Source organism: Electrona antarctica (assembly GCF_951216825.1).
Source record: "Electrona antarctica genome assembly, chromosome: 23".
NCBI classification, from domain to species: domain Eukaryota; kingdom Metazoa; phylum Chordata; class Actinopteri; order Myctophiformes; family Myctophidae; genus Electrona; species Electrona antarctica.
This window is the reverse complement of record NC_136804.1, coordinates 27,847,642-27,867,287: the sequence shown is the minus strand read 5'-3', so window position 1 is coordinate 27,867,287 and position 19,646 is coordinate 27,847,642. Positions and strand designations below refer to the sequence as shown.

Below are 19,646 nucleotides of genomic sequence, written 5' to 3'. Positions count from 1 at the left end.
CAGCCTCATGGTGGCACTACAACAGGCCAAGCCGCATCTCACTCTCACACACACACACACACACACACATTTATATTACTCCTAAACATTTTGCCAAACATCCCACACACTCCTATCCTCCTGGTGGAGACCTGTGCCCAGAAGGGCACTTTTTCTAGTTTGTGATATTTCTGTTCCAATCAATATAGCCCACTCCTTGAATGGTTACACTACCTTGACAATTCAGTTGACCAATCTCAAATTATTATATTCAGCTTTCGTGATCCATTTCTTTCAATTACTATTAAATAGTTCTTTAAAACAAAGCTTTTCTGCCTTTTATTGATAGTTTCAAGTGAAGATAGACAGGAAAGAGGGAGAACGAGAGGGGGAGAGACATGCAGCAAGGGTCATCATGAACGGGACTCGAACACACGACACGCTGTCAGGCCAGAGCCTGTATGCGGCAATGCTCCTGGACCACTCAGCCAGCAGCCCCCCCCTATTAAATAGTTCTAATGTGACCATGCCCAGCATGTAAAAATAATGATGTAATAATGTAAAATAAAAATAATGTAAAAATAATTGTCTTAATTTAATTACACTTATCAACGCCATAGTTTACAATGAAAACAATTTGATTTCACACGGCATACTTTGATAATAAACTTTAATTTCAAGTTATGATGGATGGTTGTGGTACATAGAAAACACACATTTCAGTATAAACATATGCATTCCAATGGAGTTTGACCAGCTATCTGTATGTTTGTTGAGGACATCTGTCAGCCTGGCTTAACATGTATGACTTGCTTTAAGCAAAAGAAAACTATGTACAGTTCATACACATTCTGCTGGGGTGTGTATGGGAGAGAAGAGAACTAAGTTTATGCTTGGTCCCACAACGCCTTGATAAGTGTCTCTTGACAGAACATTATTTGCCAATTACTACATTTCGCACATGCGCTTAATTTGTCTCCTGCATTGAACCCATCCTAACTACTAACCACTTGAATCCCAGCGTCCCTATACTGGGGGGAAAAAAATCATTGACGACCTACAAGCTCACAACGCACCGCAATGCATGACGAGTTTGTGGATCGGCTATTTCGACAGAGCAGACTCCGGTCAACTAAGTGCTAGTTTAATTAAGTGCAGAGGGTTCAACAAGTGGTTGAGAACAGTGGGCAGCCATAGGCATCATCAGCTCTAAGGCCAGTACCCAGGGTACAATACCATGGGTACTGTACCCGGGTTAACGGGTCACTATGATGCATGCGTTTTTAGTATGGGAGGAGACAAGGGCACCTAGAGGAAGGGAAACCCACATGAACATGGGGAGAACATGCCAAATGCATTGCCAATAGTCCACACAAATGGGTCCCAGGTCTGAAACAAGTGCTATTTGAACCCAGGACTTTTCTGAAACAAGTGCCATTTGAACCCAGGACTTTTCTGAAACAAGTGCTATTTGAACCCAGGACTTTTCTGAAACAAGTGCCATTTGAATCCAGGACCTTTCTGTAATAGGACAATATAATAAAATGTCCTTAAATGAATAAGTAGCAAATACATGATTGGTTGTCAAGCAACACTTGTGTTAAAGGCTGTGCGACAAAGTATAAATTAGTCTTTAGCCTGCTTCTGTCGATGTTCTGCCCAATTTGTTACTCCAGCTTAGTTCTGACGGAGGCCTCGCCTTTTGGTCATTACAGGTGTTGCAGATTATGTGAGATTTGCAACATCAAAATAAAAATGTGCACTTTGGAATTTGTAGAGATAATGTATTTTTCTTCTATTCGATCCCATCCCTTGGGACAAGAAGAGGGAAGCCTAATTTACACTTCAACACATGTTGGCGAAAATAAGGGAAGCGCAACGAGAATAAAGTCTGCACAAACAGCCGCCGCTGTGCAAATCACATTTCAGTTGTGGTTCGTTTTGGTCGAAACTTAAGGTTGTGAAGTGCACAATAGTTTACTTGGGAGCAGTAGCCGTTTGTGCGGACCTCCTTTATTCTTGTTACGCATCTTTTTAGTCCTGCACCTGCGTCTACATGGATGTGCATAGCAATTCCTTTTGATTCGAACATAAGGGAAGCATCATGTTTTCCCACGGTGTACGATGAAGTGTAAACTAGGCTTGAGCCATAAGCGTGCATGAGTGCAGTAAAAGTGGATCACAGGCTCCACCACCCAGTTGAGTTCAGTTCAGTGCATGAGAAGAGGATGTAGCCCAAAACACCACCACAGTCATCATTAGTACAGTAAGTGGAAATGTGTTAAAGTTGGGTCAATCCTCTGTCTCGGATATATATTTACTGTATATAGATATATATGGAGAGAGTTATATACAAACACCTGGGTAGATGATAAACAAGTCAAACCCACACCCACAAATAAACTTGATATGGTTTATTAGCGATATTCCCCCAAAAAATTAGATACCATTTATATGGGTTTGTTTGTATTTTTTTTTTGAATTTTTTACACGAACCGTACAAGGACAGATTCACAAGGACAGGTTTCTAGAAAATGTTTAGCACGAGTGCACCGACCTGCTTGAATTATTATATATTTTTTTGTTTTCTTTCTTTATTTTCTTTTTTTAAGTTTTTTTAAAGTTTTTTTTAAAGTTTTTTTTTAAAGTGTTTTTTTCCCAAACTTTTATTAAGTTCCTTATTAGCGGCCCGATTAAAGGCACTGCCACAACACAAGGAGGGGAAGGGGTACTGTCCATCACACACACGAGACAGTTTATTCTAAGTGCCTAGTTGGGAGGAGAAACGGGTTAGGGGTGTGTGGTGGTTGGGGGCTGCTATAGGTAAATCTCGTAGATATCGTCCAGCTCCTCGTGAAACAAGTCCCAATCGTCCTCGGAGTCGGTGTTGTCCTCGTCGGTGCCCGCGGCCAGCAGCATGAGAAGCATCTCGCTCAGCTCCAGGGTCACCATCTCCTCGTCCTCGTTGTCGAACGAGTCCGTGCTCTCCCGCTCGTCAAAGAGTTCCCACAGGGGCGTTCGCCTCGAGTTCTGAGGGGGGGGTGAAAGGGGTTAAGGTTAAACCATGAAGCTGGTTCTTTACATTGTTGCTGTCAGGCAGAAGCTGGTTCTTTTAGTGCTCAATATTTGCAACTCTGGGCGTGTTTTTAGTAGAGAGCCTTGCGTCTTCAACTGGGGGAAAAAAACATTGGTGGAAATTAGTGTTTTTGTGACTTTCTCACCTTGGTGATTTGTTTTCAATGAGAGGCGAGGTACAGTAGGGCTGCGCAGGCAATCAGACAGGCACAGCGACAAGCACCTGCTCACAACCACTGTCCTTACAGAGAGTATAACATGGACCTGGGCTAAGTGCAGTGTTCCCCAGAGTTAACATGCTACCTGGCTCCTTCTGTTGGTTCCTGCCTGCCTCCGCTGGGGCTGTCCTTCCTCCAGGCGACCGTCGGGGAAGGCGTGCTTGTAGAAGCAGTTGGAGCCAAACGGGCAGGTTCCACGGCCCTCGTCGAAATATCGGCACAATTTTTTCCTGGAGAAATGGGGGGTATTGTGAGTGAACATACGTGTCGACTCCACACACACATTTATATTACTATACTTGCGAGGACAGCAGTTTAAATTAATCAATTGACTTGCACATAAGTGGCCTTGACTCTAAAAATCCTTCTTAAGCATAAAAACCCCATCAATTTATCTTGTGAGGACCAGGAGAACAGTCCTCACGATATCAATTTGTCAAATTCTACTATACTTGGGAGGGACACACACACACACACACACACACACACACACACACACACACACACACACACACACACACACACACACACACACACACACACACACACACACACACACACACACACACACACACACACACACACACACACACACACACACACACACACACACACACACACACACACACACACACACACACACACACACACACACACACACACACACACACACACCCTTTGAAGTATCTGGACAAACAAATGGAAAGGACAAGACATGTGACATTGATCATGGGCACTGGAGTGACAGGAGGAGCTTCTCCTCAACCAAATGGAAAAGCTAATTCACTCAAGTGCTCGTTTTAGACCGCACTTTTACTGTGGGTGCACTGATGTTTGGAAAAGCTGCGCTGGCCAAGTATAGGAAACAAAATTCTAATTATTATCAATTTACCCCATGCCGTCCTTGTATTTCTGGATGAGTTTCTGCTTGTCCTCCTTGTCTTCCACCCAGTACTCACTCGGGATGACAAAGTTGGACGTGATTCGACACTCGGGGCAAGACCTGCGTTGAAGCAACGTTGGAAACATTTATTAATTGTTGGGAAAATCTTGCTGCTGCAACCCACATTGTGTCATGATACGCAGTTGAATGTAAAAACGTACATATTGCTGTCTGTTCAAAACTTTCTTTTACACCATAGATACACTCATATACATGTACTTTAACCCATTTTGGGCGGGAACCCCTTTTGGTGTTAGCATTATGTTATGCTTTAGCTATTGAAAAATAGCAGATCTACAAGCTCATAGCGCGCCACCGAGTGGCGCGCTACGAGCTTGTAGGTCTGCTATTTTTGAAAAATCGAAGAACGACTGACATAGAAACATAGCTTTTTCAGAAAACTGTCAGGATGTAGAAGACATTTTTAGAATCATTTTTAGAATCTCAGGTCAAAATGGGTTAATAAAATTAAGTCCGCTTTCCTGAGGTTGGTTACAGTTCAACCAAAAAAAAGCCAAAGAACAATCCACGTTCGAGTTTCAACAAAACTCACTTGATGATTTTGCTTTCGAACTGTTTGGCGCTCCTCCACTTGCGGATGCACTTGAGACAGTAGCAGTGGTTGCAGTTGGAGAGGATTCCGAAGCGGCGCTCGCTGGGATTGGCCTTCTCGAACACCACCTCCATGCACACGCCACACATCATGTCCTTGCTGCGCTGGATGGCGAAGGAGATCTCCATGTCCTTTTCATGAGAGTCGATGCAAGCCTGCAGAGACAGAGCACAAATTTGCGTGAATGGGGGAATGCCGCCAGAAACCAGTCTATATTAAAACTACATTAACTCTGGCGTCATTGGCAAAAATTGTCAACATGCTTCACAATTATTAAAGATGAAAGTAGATCTACAAACTGATCTACAATGTGTTGCATTAGGCCACATTGGCCCTGGTGTCCTAATTTTGGGCACATCATTACAGAGAACAAAATAATAAATAAAATATAAATATATAAAATATATACAAGCAATGCGTTCTGAGCTTGTATACAACTGCCATTTTCCAGTATAAAATAGGGCTGAATTGGTTAAGCATGTCTAGCAAGTCTAATGGCAGTGCTATACAGTACAGTGATATATTTATACTGATGCGCTTCAGTGTTGCAGATCAGCACACCGGTGACAGTTCGTAATCATATCAATGTTATTAACCCATTTAGACCTGAGAAATTCTAAAAAATGTCTTCGAAGTTTTGACAGTTTTCTGTCAATGTCAGTGGTTCTCAAACTATTTCATGTCAAGGACCCCCAAATGTCATGTCATGGCAGCCAAAACGTATTTGGCCGCCGACCCCCATCAGAAAATATATTGTTCCAGGGACCCCCCATAAGCAAAGATTTGAGTTAAAAACGATCACTCTGAAAGAATATATAATCATTTTTCAAAAATAGCAGATCTACAAGCTCGTAGCGCGGCACTCGGTGCCACGCTATGAGCTTGTAGATCTGCTATTTTTCAATAGCTAAAGTATAACATAATGCTTAAAACACCAAAAGGGGTTCCCGCCCAAAATGGGTACCAGTTTCATAACTCATATTTATGAGAACGCTACTAAATGAAGAAAAAATTATTCCACACCAACATGCACAAATAATATCACATAAAAATAACTATAAAATGATCAAAAGTTATCAGAAAGTGAGCAACAGTTGTCGAGTTCAGAGTGAGAAATCTCGCTCTTTAGAATCAGCCACCACAAAGTGAGGTTGATGCTTCTGGTATAATCTCACATAAATGACTGGTGAATCAAGCTCTCGTTAATTAATACTATTCATTGATTCAGAATTTATAAAGCCCACACACAAAAGATAAGATCTACAAGAGAATTGGAGATAACAGGTTTCTGCTCGACAGCGATTATATAGTTTAAAATTAAATTACTAAACTGACATAGAGAGCGCATTGTGGTGGGCGAGGGTATTGCTTGCGTTCGATGCATTTCTCATGATGTGTACAGACAGAGCATTTCACAACTGGCGTAGAGATGTAACTCGATGGTAGACAGACAGCCAAATTAACCACAAGAACCCTAGCGTACCTATTCCCTAACAGGCAAATATTAACCACAAGAACCCTAGCGTACCTATTCCCTAACAGGCAAATATTAACCACAAGAACCCTAGCGTACCTATTCCCTAACAGGCAAATATTAACCACAAGAACCCTAGCGTACCTATTCCCTAACAGGCAAATATTAACCACAAGAACCCTAGCGTACCTATTCCCTAACAGGCAAATATTAACCACAAGAACCCTAGCGTACCTATTCCCTAACAGGCAAATATTCGGCGAACACCAGTAAACAGACCCCTAGGGGACATCGGTCAATGAAGCATATAGGGTTTAAGTAGTTAGGTTAAAGGACCACTTCACCACTTTTCAACCTATCTTCATATAATAGGTCCTCACTAATAATCATGATAAAATGGCACGATTTTTTTCTACTCAGTCTGTGTCTCATAGGAGGGCTGTGGGCAGTTTAGAAACCGTCTTTCAGTGACATCATCGATGGGGAATACAAGCTAATAGAAACTGCAGGCTTTCTAGTCCTGAAAAGTTGCAATGTGGAAATGGAAGCCATCGTTCTCACGATTATGAAAATCTAAACATTTTTGTAAAAAAATCTTGTTTAAAAAAAAATCTGCCTAATGATGATGTCACTGGAAGACGGTTTCTAAACTGCCCACAGCCCTCCTATGAGACACAGACTGAGTAGAAAAAAATCGTGCCATTTTATCATGATTATTAGTGAGGACCTATTATATGAAGATAGGTTGAAAAGTGGTGAAGTGGTCCTTTAAGTGATATTTATTTAAAATAAGTGTTAAATAGTTCCATATTCATTGCTAGTGTTTGTTCAGTAACAGGAGTCTCCCGGTCTCTCCAGCTCTTTAGTAAACAGAAAATACAAATTCAGATCAATCACGAGGGAGAACTCACACAGGATAGAGATGAAACAAGTGCAAATGATGACACAAATAAACGAAAAGAAATTGGAACACTGTACAATTTAAGCTGAACATTGTGGTACCGTCTCCTGATTGGTTGAAATTGGCAACCCCTCTGGAAATGTAAGTAAGTAAGTAGGTCGGAGTCACTGTACTGTACTGGCACACCCGAAATCACCATATATACAGTTAATGTGCGTATGTAGTCATAGCACATCATAGTACATATGTATAGTATATATGTATAGTTTATATGTATAGTGTCATTATATAGATATGTTCTAGTTACGTTCTTAGCTTACGCTTACGTTCTTAGCTTACGCATGTTTCATGATAAATGCATTTTATATATGTGATGTATTCCCATGCTTTTGTTCTTGCCTAATGTAAATCGCTCTGGATTAAGAGCGTCTGCTAAATGCCTAAATTGTAAATTGTAAATTGTTGTGTGTTTGTGTGTGTGTGTTAGGTTGCGCACAGGTGGTGAAAAACAACCATGCTGTTTTCGTGCTCAGACGCACCCACCCACCCACCCAGCCACCCAGCCACCCAGCCACCCACACACCCAGCCACCCAGCCACCCACACACCCAGCCAGCCACCCACACACCCAGCTCCGTAAGGGCTCAAAAACAAGAAACGGTGTTTGGAAAACAGTTACCTTGGTGTGCTCCGATCGCTGGTTGTTGTCGGTGGGGTGGAGCACCTGCAGGCCACACATGTCGCAGACGTCGCCGTGGAGGTACGCGCAGTTGAGGCCGTAGCGGCACTCGCCCATTGCGGCGTACGGACACAGCTGCTTCCGCAGCTCCTTGTCGTCGTCGTCAACATCCTGGTCCTTCTCCAGCTCTTCAATGAGCGGGACGACGGGCCCCTCCGCTGTCACAGGATCAGCTGCACGACACAAACCAATTATACCATCGTCTGATGAAGAGCCGCGAGGCTCGAAACGTCATGTCCTCTATGGTGTAAGGAGGAACCTTAATAAATACGTTTAAGCTTTGGAGCTTAATCCAGCATGCGGACCTCATCTTTTTTTTATTATCCTCTGCCCAGCACCTGTTTAGTGAGTGGATGTGCGTGCTGCTCCATTGTATTTTTCACAAACCAATTATACGGCACAAGGGGATTTTTTCGTTTTTACAGTGGAGTGGAACAGGGATTAAAGCAAAAAAGAATAATATCTATATATCTTATCCTCATATATAGATAGCGTGAAAGGAGCCCCCCACACTCCGTTTACACAATATGTAAACGAATTATATTTTGGCTTTTTAAATTAAATAAAATATACGAGACCATTAGGAAGATGCTTCTGAACATGTATTCTATTGCTAGTTTGACCAATTCAAGCACTATTTCATTTTTGTTTTTGCTTATTAATGGATAGCCAAGTTTTTCCAAATTGATTTCAAGATTTTCACACTTTCCCCCCCTGAAAATAGGTCAATACATCAGGCAATCAGTGGTCTAGGTCATTGGTTCTCAAACTTTTTAAGCAGAGACGCAAAAGGTACATTTGGCGTCTGCCTGAGCCGGGACCCAAACTTATCAAAAGCCCATAAAATTAGACACAGGCTCACCGTTTGGGAAACACTGGTCGAGGGGTCTATGACCCAAAGGTCTACCACGATGGGTTGGGTCTCTAATGACAATTGTAAATAACAAGAACAGCAGGTCACAATGACCGCATACAGCCAGCTCATCCACTCACCTCAGGGCCTACCACACAGCGACACACACCTGTTTACGGATTCACTGTAGGGGCCTTCTGGCCAAGGCTCAAAATACACACAGTCACACACACACACACAGTGCCAAAGAAAACACACTACGCTGCCCCCTCACTCACAGCACGCCTCTGAGCCAGCCTCTGCCAGCTTTTGCCAGAGAAACATGGCCAGGTCTTGGAAAAAACAGCCCAAAAGAAGCAACCTTCAGTTGTATTACTTGAAGCCTAAAATACATAAAAATAAAAATGAAATATTTTGTTCAAATTGAAATATTTGAACAAAGTATTTTCTGATGGGGGTCCGGGGCCGTGGTCCATGCCTTTGACATGAAAATGTTTGAGAACCTCTGGCTTAAACACCATTAGGAAGCAAGCCCAAAATAAGCAACTACACTTCCTTAACAATCAAATTTGCTTATAATAAGCAGACATGGCAACACAGGTCTGAGCAGATGAAAAAAAGAAAATAAAGAGAAAAGAAACAAAACGTATTTATAAAAATCCAAGTTGAACTGTACAGACCAGCAGTAGTTTTTCTCATCAGACACAAGAGGGCAATCAATCCTCAAGAGGCCAAAAGTGGAACACTACCTAATTGAAGCTGATGAATGGGTTCTCTCCCCTGACTGAATGACATTTCTCTCCTGCCTGCTTCAGCTAGACAGTCACAGGGAGAACCCGGTTAGGTCCCGAATACACTCTGCAAGATCTTTGCGCCTTTTTTGCTTGCACGGTGCGTAAGGCACTGCGAGAAGATCAAGCCGCGATAATAGAGGTTGGTGATGCCTTCTCAAGCCTTTCTAAATATCTAGCAGGTTTGGCATTTGGCTCCGTCGCCGACCAGTCATCATACAGAATGGGCTTGCAATCACTCCCCCGGGCAAATCAGTGTTACAGCCAATGAGAGCATATTACAGCCAGGTGGCGAGGGGAGGGTCAACTTGACATGACCATCGCCCCTGCTCACAACAAAAGATATCTAGCCATTTAGTCCTACATAGTTAGTAGGCTACCGCAATATTACTGTCCAGTCCTGTATAAGCCTGCAATATTTCCATTGAGATGCAAAAACAGTTCAAAACGGAATGAGAGAGAGTGAGCGAGCAAGCATGTGGGAGGGGAGGCTGCACTGAGAGAAATAGTTGCACACGGAACACACACACGAGAGAGAGAGGGGGTGGGGAGAGAGTCAGTCACTCCGTTCCGCTGTAGGCTACCCATTAGGGTCTCCGCTCTTGAATGTAAACAACACTCAAAATGACTACTAGGAGTATATGTAGAGCTTTCACTTTTTACAAAAAACATTTTGGTTTCATTTGCGTCCTCACGTTTGTCTTCAATGTTTGCGTTTACGCAATGTTCGTGTTTACACTCTAGTTTCTTACGCAAACACTAAAAAAAGAACCTAGTCGTAGGTGGTGGCGTTTTTACACAAACCCTCAAAGCTGGACAAAAAAAAAAAAAAAAAAAAAACAGTACCATTAACCTCTTCCATAGTTATGGACAAGTGCCGCTGGTTCACTCACCCCGTCCGCAGTAGGGCTGCCCTGGCACAAACTCTGCAGCGTTGAACCAGTCCACTGCCCCTGCGCCTGGTGGACCACTGGGCATGGGCTGTGAGGCGCTGGCGAGCGGGAGGCGGGCGGATGGCAGCGGCGGCGTGACAACGTGTGAGTCGTCCTGTTTAGAGTGTTCAAACCTGTGGCATGGGAGCTCAAGTTTAGGGGCGCGAGGAACTAATTGTCATAAGAACAAAACATTATTGATAATCAATAAAATAATGTTTTTTGCATCTACCAAAGACAGGTCCCAATGTCAAGGGGCCAATCGTGGGCCAATCGTGGCACGAGGGCAGATTTTACATGGTCCGCGTCTTCCTTCCTAAGATATATTATTCATAGCCTGCCGGTATAGTCATGTGAAATTCATACATTCAAGTGTTTAGAAATTAAGCTTGGGCAGCTCATTCTTAGTAGAATTTGTAAGGATTCCTAGTAGTTTACTAGTTTGTTTCATTCTCAAGGTGTAAAAGTATATACTGTATATATTTTTTTACATTACACACCTGTAGCAATGCAGTGCATGGATGGGAAGAAATAAAAAGGTTGAGGAAGGATGAACCGTTTTCGTTTTGTTCACAGCACAGGTGAGTGACTTTTGGCTACACCGCCAACAAAAGATATTGCATTGTACAATAGATATTGCATTGCTATTTTCAAATATGCACCTCTGGCTCTCCCTGGCCTGTGTCCTTAAGCAAGACACTAAACCCCTAGCCTGGCCCAGACAGCGTGCCTTCTGGTCTAGGGGTAGGGTAGCGCATGGAGCTTGCGCTGGATAATATTAGCTCACCGATCTGATAAATATATAAAAAGAACATAACCAATGAATGTGTTGTTAACTTGTTTGCAATTGCAGCAGATGTTGTACGGTCGGCAAATAACACCTATATTTATCCTGGGTATGTGTAAGGGTCACCAGAGTCTTGTCTTTACTTGGAGAAAACATGAGAACTAGAACGGCTCCTTAGTCTTTATAGGAGCACTTGGCCCCCATTTTCAGCCTCATCTTCATAATTGGTCCTCATTAATGCTCATTATGAGATGGGCTGTGTTCAGTTTAGAAACCTGCCTAGTGCCTACCAATGACATCATTAATGGGGATTCCCATTCCCAATAGAATAGTGCCTTTTACTTCCTGGAAGATTAGATTAGATTAGTATGCTGAAATAGAAGCTATTGCTCCTGCAGCAATACAAATACAAAAAAGGGTTTAGCATTTATTTATTTAACCATTCAATCCTATAAACTTCACTGGCTTGTAATGAATTTATTTTGTATTGACCAGGGTTCTGTATATGACACCTCGTTTTCTCCCTCAACCAAATCTCTTTGCCAAAAATAGCCGATCTACAAGCTCATAACGCAATGCATTGTAGACCGGCTATTTTAGCGTATTATTATGACATGACGCTAGGGTTCATATGGTTAAATAAACGGTTTGACTGGAAGCCAGGAGCTATGCCCTGGTCTAAACATAAGCCAACAAGATAAGGCCTGGAGTACCAAGCAGCCTGTTGCACTGTGATGTAAAGTATTTTATGTTTTGATAAATGTAAGCCCATTATCTTTCTGGACAAGGCCAATGTAAACAAAGTGCGTAGTCGTATCGGCCGTAGCCTATATGCGTGAGTAATGTTTTTTTGCATGCATAGCAGCTGTTATGGAGGGGGGGGGGAAAACTATGAAAACAATGCCTTTGACTGTCGTCAGTAGGTCATAAATATTGATAACCCTGTGACGTGGGTTTCCATATGTCTGAAGGAAGTAGTGGCTCGCTGAGCTAATCTCTCATGCGTGACTGGGACTTAATTCTTTCAGAAACCATAGAGCCTCACTGTTTCATTGCTAGTTTCCAGAAGAGCAAACAGAATATTTGTGTTACATTACGGTAAAGAAAGGGCAGTGGGTTAGAAACAGGAAAGCAGGGATAAGGGAATGGGTGACATGTTTTGTATATTTGTATAGACGGTAGAGAAGGGAGGTGTCAGGCGATCCGGATCCTGGCCTCATGGAATCCAGGATGTTGTGATCATATGATCAAGTGCACCAACTGTTAAGATCCCAGAACACCATCTGATCGCTATCTTACTAATAATATAATGTTTTAACATTGCAGACTGACTTTTGAATCATCCGTGAAAATGAAAACTGTTACTGGTAATGAAAGCACTTCTAAAGAGAAAGACAGTGTTTTACATGTATGCCCAAATGTACACATACAAATGGGAGTATGCCTAGATCCCACACTTTCATTTCTATGAAATGCCAGTGACGTTGCAGTTATCTCAGTTTATCAAGGTGGCAGTTACTTTGTGTGCCTCTTGTGTTATCTAAGAAACACGTTGAGATCAGAATATGACCGTAATCAGACTATGGGGCCATAACAAGAACATTCCTGCCCTTTCCCGATACAATAATTGCCGACGCCATCATGCAGGCCGTTTGAACTCTGACACGTTGGCATGTTTATTAACCAGTTTCAACCTAGCATGAAGTGGCATCCCTATTTTGGGCATGTCATTATAAGTGGACATTTTCAAAGAATAAAAAAAATGTGAAAATAGCACAAGATCACAAGAACACATCACAGGCTTGTAGGTAGCTTATTTTCACTGTTCGACACACAGTCAAGTATGTAAGGCATAAGTGGTTCATTTAATTTCATTACAGCACAGTCACCCTCTACCAGATGACTGCCGTTCCAGTTAGCATGGCCTAACTAGGAAAAACAACACAACTCCACGCCGCCACTATACAGTATTGACTAATGCTCGTTGACTGCCAAGCATACATGATGGCCAAATCAATGGCCGTCCTTCTGTTTCCGCTGCAGAGAGCTGTGCGGCTGCTGGGTTCTACTGGGAAGGAACCCAATGCTCAACTGGTGTGGCTCTTTGACTAAACATGGGGGCTAAATGGCAATGAAATGTGTGTGTGTGTGTGGGGGGGGGGGGGTGTTAGTGGCTCGCATAAATAAAAGAGAAGAGCAGCACGCTGCAGTAGAATGGCGGAGTGAACCGGGTGAACCCGCCGGCAACAGCGGTGAAGAGGGAAGTGGGTGGGATGGGGGGGGGGCGGGGGGGTGATATGGGAACAGGAGCGAAACGCACAGAGGGTTATGCAATTGCCATGCAGTCAGTGTGCTGCTCCATCGGGCCTGGGGGCTGCGGGAGAAGAGGATGAAGAAACCAACAGAGAGAGGCTGAGAGACTGAGACGGACGGGAGAGTCAGCCCCATGACAATAGCAACGGCCCAGCGGAATTCATCCATAATGGAGCCCCCACCGTGGGGCCCATTCTCTGGGGTCTTAATAGAGGCTGCGGAGCCCCCCAAGGGGTCACAGAAATAATGAGGACACCCTCCTCATTGCATCTCCATCATATGGATGAAGGAATGCTACTTATCAACATGAAAACAACAACCCATGGCAACTATGGACCAAAGGTAATAGGCCAACCGTAGGAACTCATTATTCAGGATGGAAGTTATCAAACATTAAAATAACAAAAGGAAATTCTTTGCTCTGTTAAGCTAGCAGCTTTGAGCTGCTGTGGTAACTATGGGGATGCTCCTGAACGCAGACATATGAGGCAGACAGTGTCTGCCCTGGCTGTCTGTGCCTGTCTGGTTACAAACTCAAGGTCTACAATTCACCAGGGAGCTACAATGGCTTAGACTTGGACTAAGCATGTTAATTTCACAAACAGTTAAATGATTTGGGGGGAATTTGAATTTTGAACAAGTCTTGTGAAAGTGTCTTCAACGTACAATCTTCACATATGACGCTGAATAATTTAATGAGCATGAATGTAATATTCATGCTCATTTACAAAAAATGTTTTTACGGAAAGTGCAAATCAGCGACGTCAAGAAATTCTAATGCTGCTGCAGCAACATTCAACAGCTTCGATGTAGAACAAAGACTGCATCATTAGTACGATACTGAAGGCAATGAATACAAACACATCAATGCAAATTTCAATAGAGTTCCAACACAGTAATGGGGCCGGGCTTGTTGTATAACAAGGATGGTGTTTAGGCGGGTCATGGATGTTCCTCTCTGGTGGCTGGGCATATTGACTTCCAACAACATGTTGACATTAGAATACAGTATTCTCGGGTGTCAGGTCCGCTAAGCCCTGACTCACACCTTCTCAACAGATTGATGTATAGCTGATGCATGAGACTTATTGACTGATGCAAGCTCACAATGCATATCCAATGGGAGTCACATGGTTTGACACAACATTTGTGTTGTATGAGGGGGTGGGGGGCAGTCGAAACACAGCCGAAAGCCGTACAACACAAATGTTGTGTCAAACCATGTGACTTCCATTGGAAATGCATTGGGGCAAGATGTAAACAAACCCTTTCTTTACATCTAGCATGCATCAATGTTGTATGCTAGATCGAAAGGTGTGAGTCAGGCCTAAGAGGAGCAGCAATGCCTAGCCCTAAACAATTTAGTTAGAAGACGGTGCTATAAAAGCTGCTCTGTCAAACCGTTTTTAGTACGTGACCCAAAAGAGAAATTTGATGTTTCCCTGGGACCTAAACTAGTGAAAATAGTTTGGTCTAGATTGTAGATAGGCTAATTTCACTACTTCTTAAACATTTGTTTTCAAATTTTTGGAATGTCCTTTTCTTTGATTTCTTCATGAAATTACTGAAGAAGAAAAAAAGAAAAAAATGTTTGATTTTTTTTTAATCAATTTGTTTTTAATCATGATAGACTATTCTGGAAATGTTTTTTTTTTTAATATGTTTTGAAATAACATTAAAAACAAAATGTAAGGAAACCAAAAATAAAGGGTCCCATAAAAATGTGTCCGCGACCCACAAACGCTGCGGACACATTTTGGGTCAGTTTTTGGAAAACACTGATTTAGTGTATAATGTAGCCTGGCTCCAGCCCTGAATCGCTGCCATTAAAAAAGTATTTCCTGGCGAGTGAAACGAAATGAAAATTCAGACTGTTTCAGGCTATGTATAATGTGGACAAAGCAATACAATTGAGCAGAAGTACCTGCACCGGTCTCCGAATACACAGTTTCCTTTCTGAAAGAATTTGCAAATCATGGCGGCAGGATGGCTGCTGGCGAGATCATGGGAATATTGACAGTTATCCCCTTCTTTGCAAAGCCCGTGCATGAAGTACCTGCAAAATATAGAGCAATAATTAGCCATACTATTACTGACCAATATCTTACAATTGAGTCTCTGTATATTCACTATTGTCTGAATGGATTGTCAGTACAACTGGTCGAATAGCAGAAGCATTGTGACTTCTCTTAAACAACTTGATGCTTTCCTTTGATTTTATCACGTCTAAATGTGATGCATGCATTGCTTCCAGTTTCTATTTGAAAATCTGTGTGTGTGTGTGTGTGTGTGTTCGTAACTTGTTCAAATGTAAAAAAAAAATATATATATATCCATCTTATGTCAATTATCCTAAATTGCAAGTAAAACACTCAGAAATCAAGGTAAAATTGATGTGGCTCTTGGTTCACTGCTATGTGGAATAACAGTCTGCTATTTTCAAAAAATGTCAACAAATCTTTTCAAATGGGAGTCCGCAGATATAGGCATGTTTGAGGAGGTTATCCCACACTGTTAAGAATGAATGTGGATGGTGGGAAGTGGGAATTCTTTAACTTGACAACAACACGAACTTGACCATTGTTTTAATGACTACTACTAAATCAAGCTCCTGGTTTTGTTATGTCCATTGGTGTCCACAGCCTACTTAAGTGCATTATTTTTTGTATTTCCAATTCAATACTTTTACTTCTACTCCATTAGGCCTACAGGCTACATATCAGAGGCAAATGTCGTACTTTTATTCCAATACAACAGTACAATTATTTGAAAACTTAACTTAGTACTAGTTACTTTTGTAGATTTTTATTACAAAACGTACATTACCCACTTCAGACCTATTCCTATATACATTTCGACCATTTTAAAATAGCCGACGAGCTTGCAGATATTTGCCATTTTCAAAATATGTTTATAACTTTATATACGATTTGAAAAGTTGTGTGGAATGCGACATTCTGCAATTTCTGCATATTGCATAATGGAGTACTTTATACTTTTGGTACTTTAAGTATATTTTGACACCAACACTTTTGTACTCTTACTCAAAGTACATGTTTTGAATTGATGTCTGCATTGCAGCAGCATTGGTACTTTTAATCGCCGGGATAACGTACATACACAGAGCCCCGCATTACCATCATGACCAGCGGGCTGGCTGGCTGGCTGACTGGTGGTGGGAATCATCACAACAACAAAACAACAGCTGAGCGGCTCGGCTCGGCAAAACGAAACGAACGACAGACAGACAGACAGTGACAGTGACACACACAGACACACCGCGGACGTCGTCGTTTTTTATTTACCTGCAGGTTACGTGTTTGGTCCAGCCTCCGGTCGCCGTTGTTGTTGTTGTTGTGGTGGCTGAACAAGCCGCCGTAGAAGACAACACCGCTGCCGCTGCTGCTGCTACCTCCGCCATTGCTGTTTATATGTTGAAGACGCTCAGCTCCCAGACAGCCAGCCAGCCAGCCAGCCAGCAGCAACACAGCAAAGCCGGATCTTCCGGAAAGGAGAAGACCGACACACACACACACACGCTCGCACGTACGCGCACACACACACACGCGCACACACGCACACAGACACACACAGCAGGGCTTCTGGGGATTTACAACAAGGCGATATGAAGGAAGGAAACGACTACCCGAAGCTGAGCTTGAGGTGCGACGCATGGCATGCGCGCACGCACGCACGCACACACACGCGCGCGCACACACACACACACACACACACACACACACACACACACACACACACACACACACACACACACACACACACACACACACATATTTTCAAATAGAAACTGGAAGCAAATGCCTCTAACAATGCATCACATTTTAGACATGAACACTTTGGTACTTTTACTCAAATACATTTTGAATACGGGACTTGGCCTACTTGTAACAGACTTTACATTACAATATTGCATATAACATGTTCTCACAAAATGTCTCAAAAAGGGTCGCTTAAATGCGCATGTGCTGTTACCTCAAGAGGGGGGTCATGTCTTCTCCTCGGATTTTCCTCCTTGAAACTCAACAACCCCGAGTGCAAACCGCCACATGAACCATTGGGGGGCGCAATTGTCACTGTCAAATGATACTGAGACATGTGATTATGTTATGGGTTGTTTAATTCCTCTCTTTTCACCGTTTAGTCCTTTTTGGCAACATTTCTAACATATCTAAATTGATAACTTGTCAAGTGTGAAAAGCAGGGGTGGGTGTAGTGGGGATTGTTTTGGTCATCTCAGCCAAGTTGTCACATCCCACCCTGTGGGATCCCACAGCAGGTTTGAGGTTGTCCCTTGTATTAAGGCAATGGTCCTCTGGGGTCCGGGGACTCCCAGAGCTTGGATGGGGGGGGTCCCCTCCCCTGGGACTAAATGTTTTCAGATGGGGTTATTAATTTGGGGGTTATTAATTTGGGGGTCATTGACATGACAAAGTTTGAGAACCACTGACTAAGGAACATCGAGGCTTGTTCAACCTATAGCCTCGCGTTGCGATACTAATATAGCCTACCACTATGCATATGCATTAGAAGGCAGATGATGACTGGCTGCGCCAGGCTACGTTCAACCAGTAATGTGTGCCAGTCGGAGTGATCATTAGATTCATCTGTGTGAATCCCCTTTCACACCGACTCATTATTCACTTCACATGTTAATACACTTCACATGTGAAGTTTATGACAGAAATGTTCACTGACCCTTGCGCTCATGTGGGGTAGTCTGATGTCACCAGCATTTTAACTGCTCAACAAAAAGTAGGATGCCAATACCCCCTACATCCCTCTATAGAGCGTCGCAGTCCCGCCCCCTACCATGGACCAGGAAATGAATCCCAATGCATTTTTCCCATAGACATTTCAAAAAGTATTTATTTAAACGGTTATGCCGCGGACAAAGCCAACTCGAGTCGTGACAACTCATGACAACACAAACAATATTTTGGACCAAACAAATAATTACAAAGAAGAAAAACAACAAAAAAGGTGTTGTAACCTGCCGTTTTCTTCTTCTTTCTAATTATTTGTTCGGCCCCAAAAATTGTGTTTGTTGTCATGATTTGTCACGACTCGAGTTGGCTTTGTCCGCGGCGTAAACGTCTTTAAATAAATACTTTCTGAAATGTCTATGAGGAAAATGAACGGAGAATCATTTCCTGGTCCATGGTAGGGGGCGGGACTGCGACGCTCTAAACCCCCCTACAAGGTGAAAATCTGTAAGCCTATTTCACCTCATGTTTTGGTAGATATTTTTTTAATGTTATAACACTAACAGTAATACATATGTAATAATGCACTCTGTGGAAATGGCATTGGTAGACTAGGATTAGATTAGGAACCTGTTTGTTATAGCAATATGATTTTTTAACATATTCCAGGAGGCTGCGATTGATCCCATCCTGGGATGCCATAGCTCGGAACTTCGGAATGATGGGATACGCTGTAATTCACCCTTTGTCAAGTCCCGCCCGTGGTTCTGCCCCTCTTCGCACCCATTGGTTGCTGTTTGGTGGTTGGACAAAAATCCTCTCTCTCCAACCACTACCATTGAAATAACAGGTTTTTCAGTTGCTTCGTATTGATATTCTGTGCATTCAATTCTTATTTAAAACTTTGTGTCAGTAAAAAGGAACATCACAGGTGCAGCATGGTGACTGGGCATATCATATTTGTTTTTAGTTTTTTTCCAAAAATGATGTTTTAGCAAATTCAACATAAACTAGGCGGAACCAGGGCGGAACAAGGCAGAAGAGCCTGCTGGTTAGTCAGTCAGGGACCAATCAGAAGGCTGACAAAGGGTGGCTAGTTGTCATGCAATCCATATGCAACCGACTACTGGCACTGATGCAAGATACTCCATCCCTATGGGAACTATAGGCTTGTCTTCAACACCACACAAAATATTGTAGGCCTCCTTGTTCACTCCACAGTTCATAGTAGAATGTTCTCATTTTATTGATTCCAATTCCGAAACCAAATATTACAACTTAAACCATGCATTTATGTTGTTGTTA

At 42.6% G+C, this 19,646-nt stretch overlaps 1 protein-coding gene across 1 annotated transcript; it reads right to left on the bottom strand.

Annotated features, from left to right (window-relative positions):
• Nucleotides 1-632: 632 nt before the first annotated feature.
• On the bottom strand, nt 633-17,219 carry mkrn1 (makorin, ring finger protein, 1). Its single transcript, XM_079494623.1, has 8 exons — nt 16,923-17,219; nt 15,542-15,673; nt 10,479-10,651; nt 7,882-8,114; nt 4,769-4,983; nt 4,165-4,275; nt 3,358-3,502; nt 633-3,009 (listed from the first exon to the last, which is right to left on the bottom strand). Exons 1-8 carry the CDS (start codon nt 17,036-17,038, stop codon nt 2,797-2,799), a joined length of 1,338 nt encoding a protein of 445 aa, XP_079350749.1. The 5' UTR covers nt 17,039-17,219; the 3' UTR covers nt 633-2,796.
• Between the last annotated feature and the right edge of the window lie 2,427 nt (nt 17,220-19,646).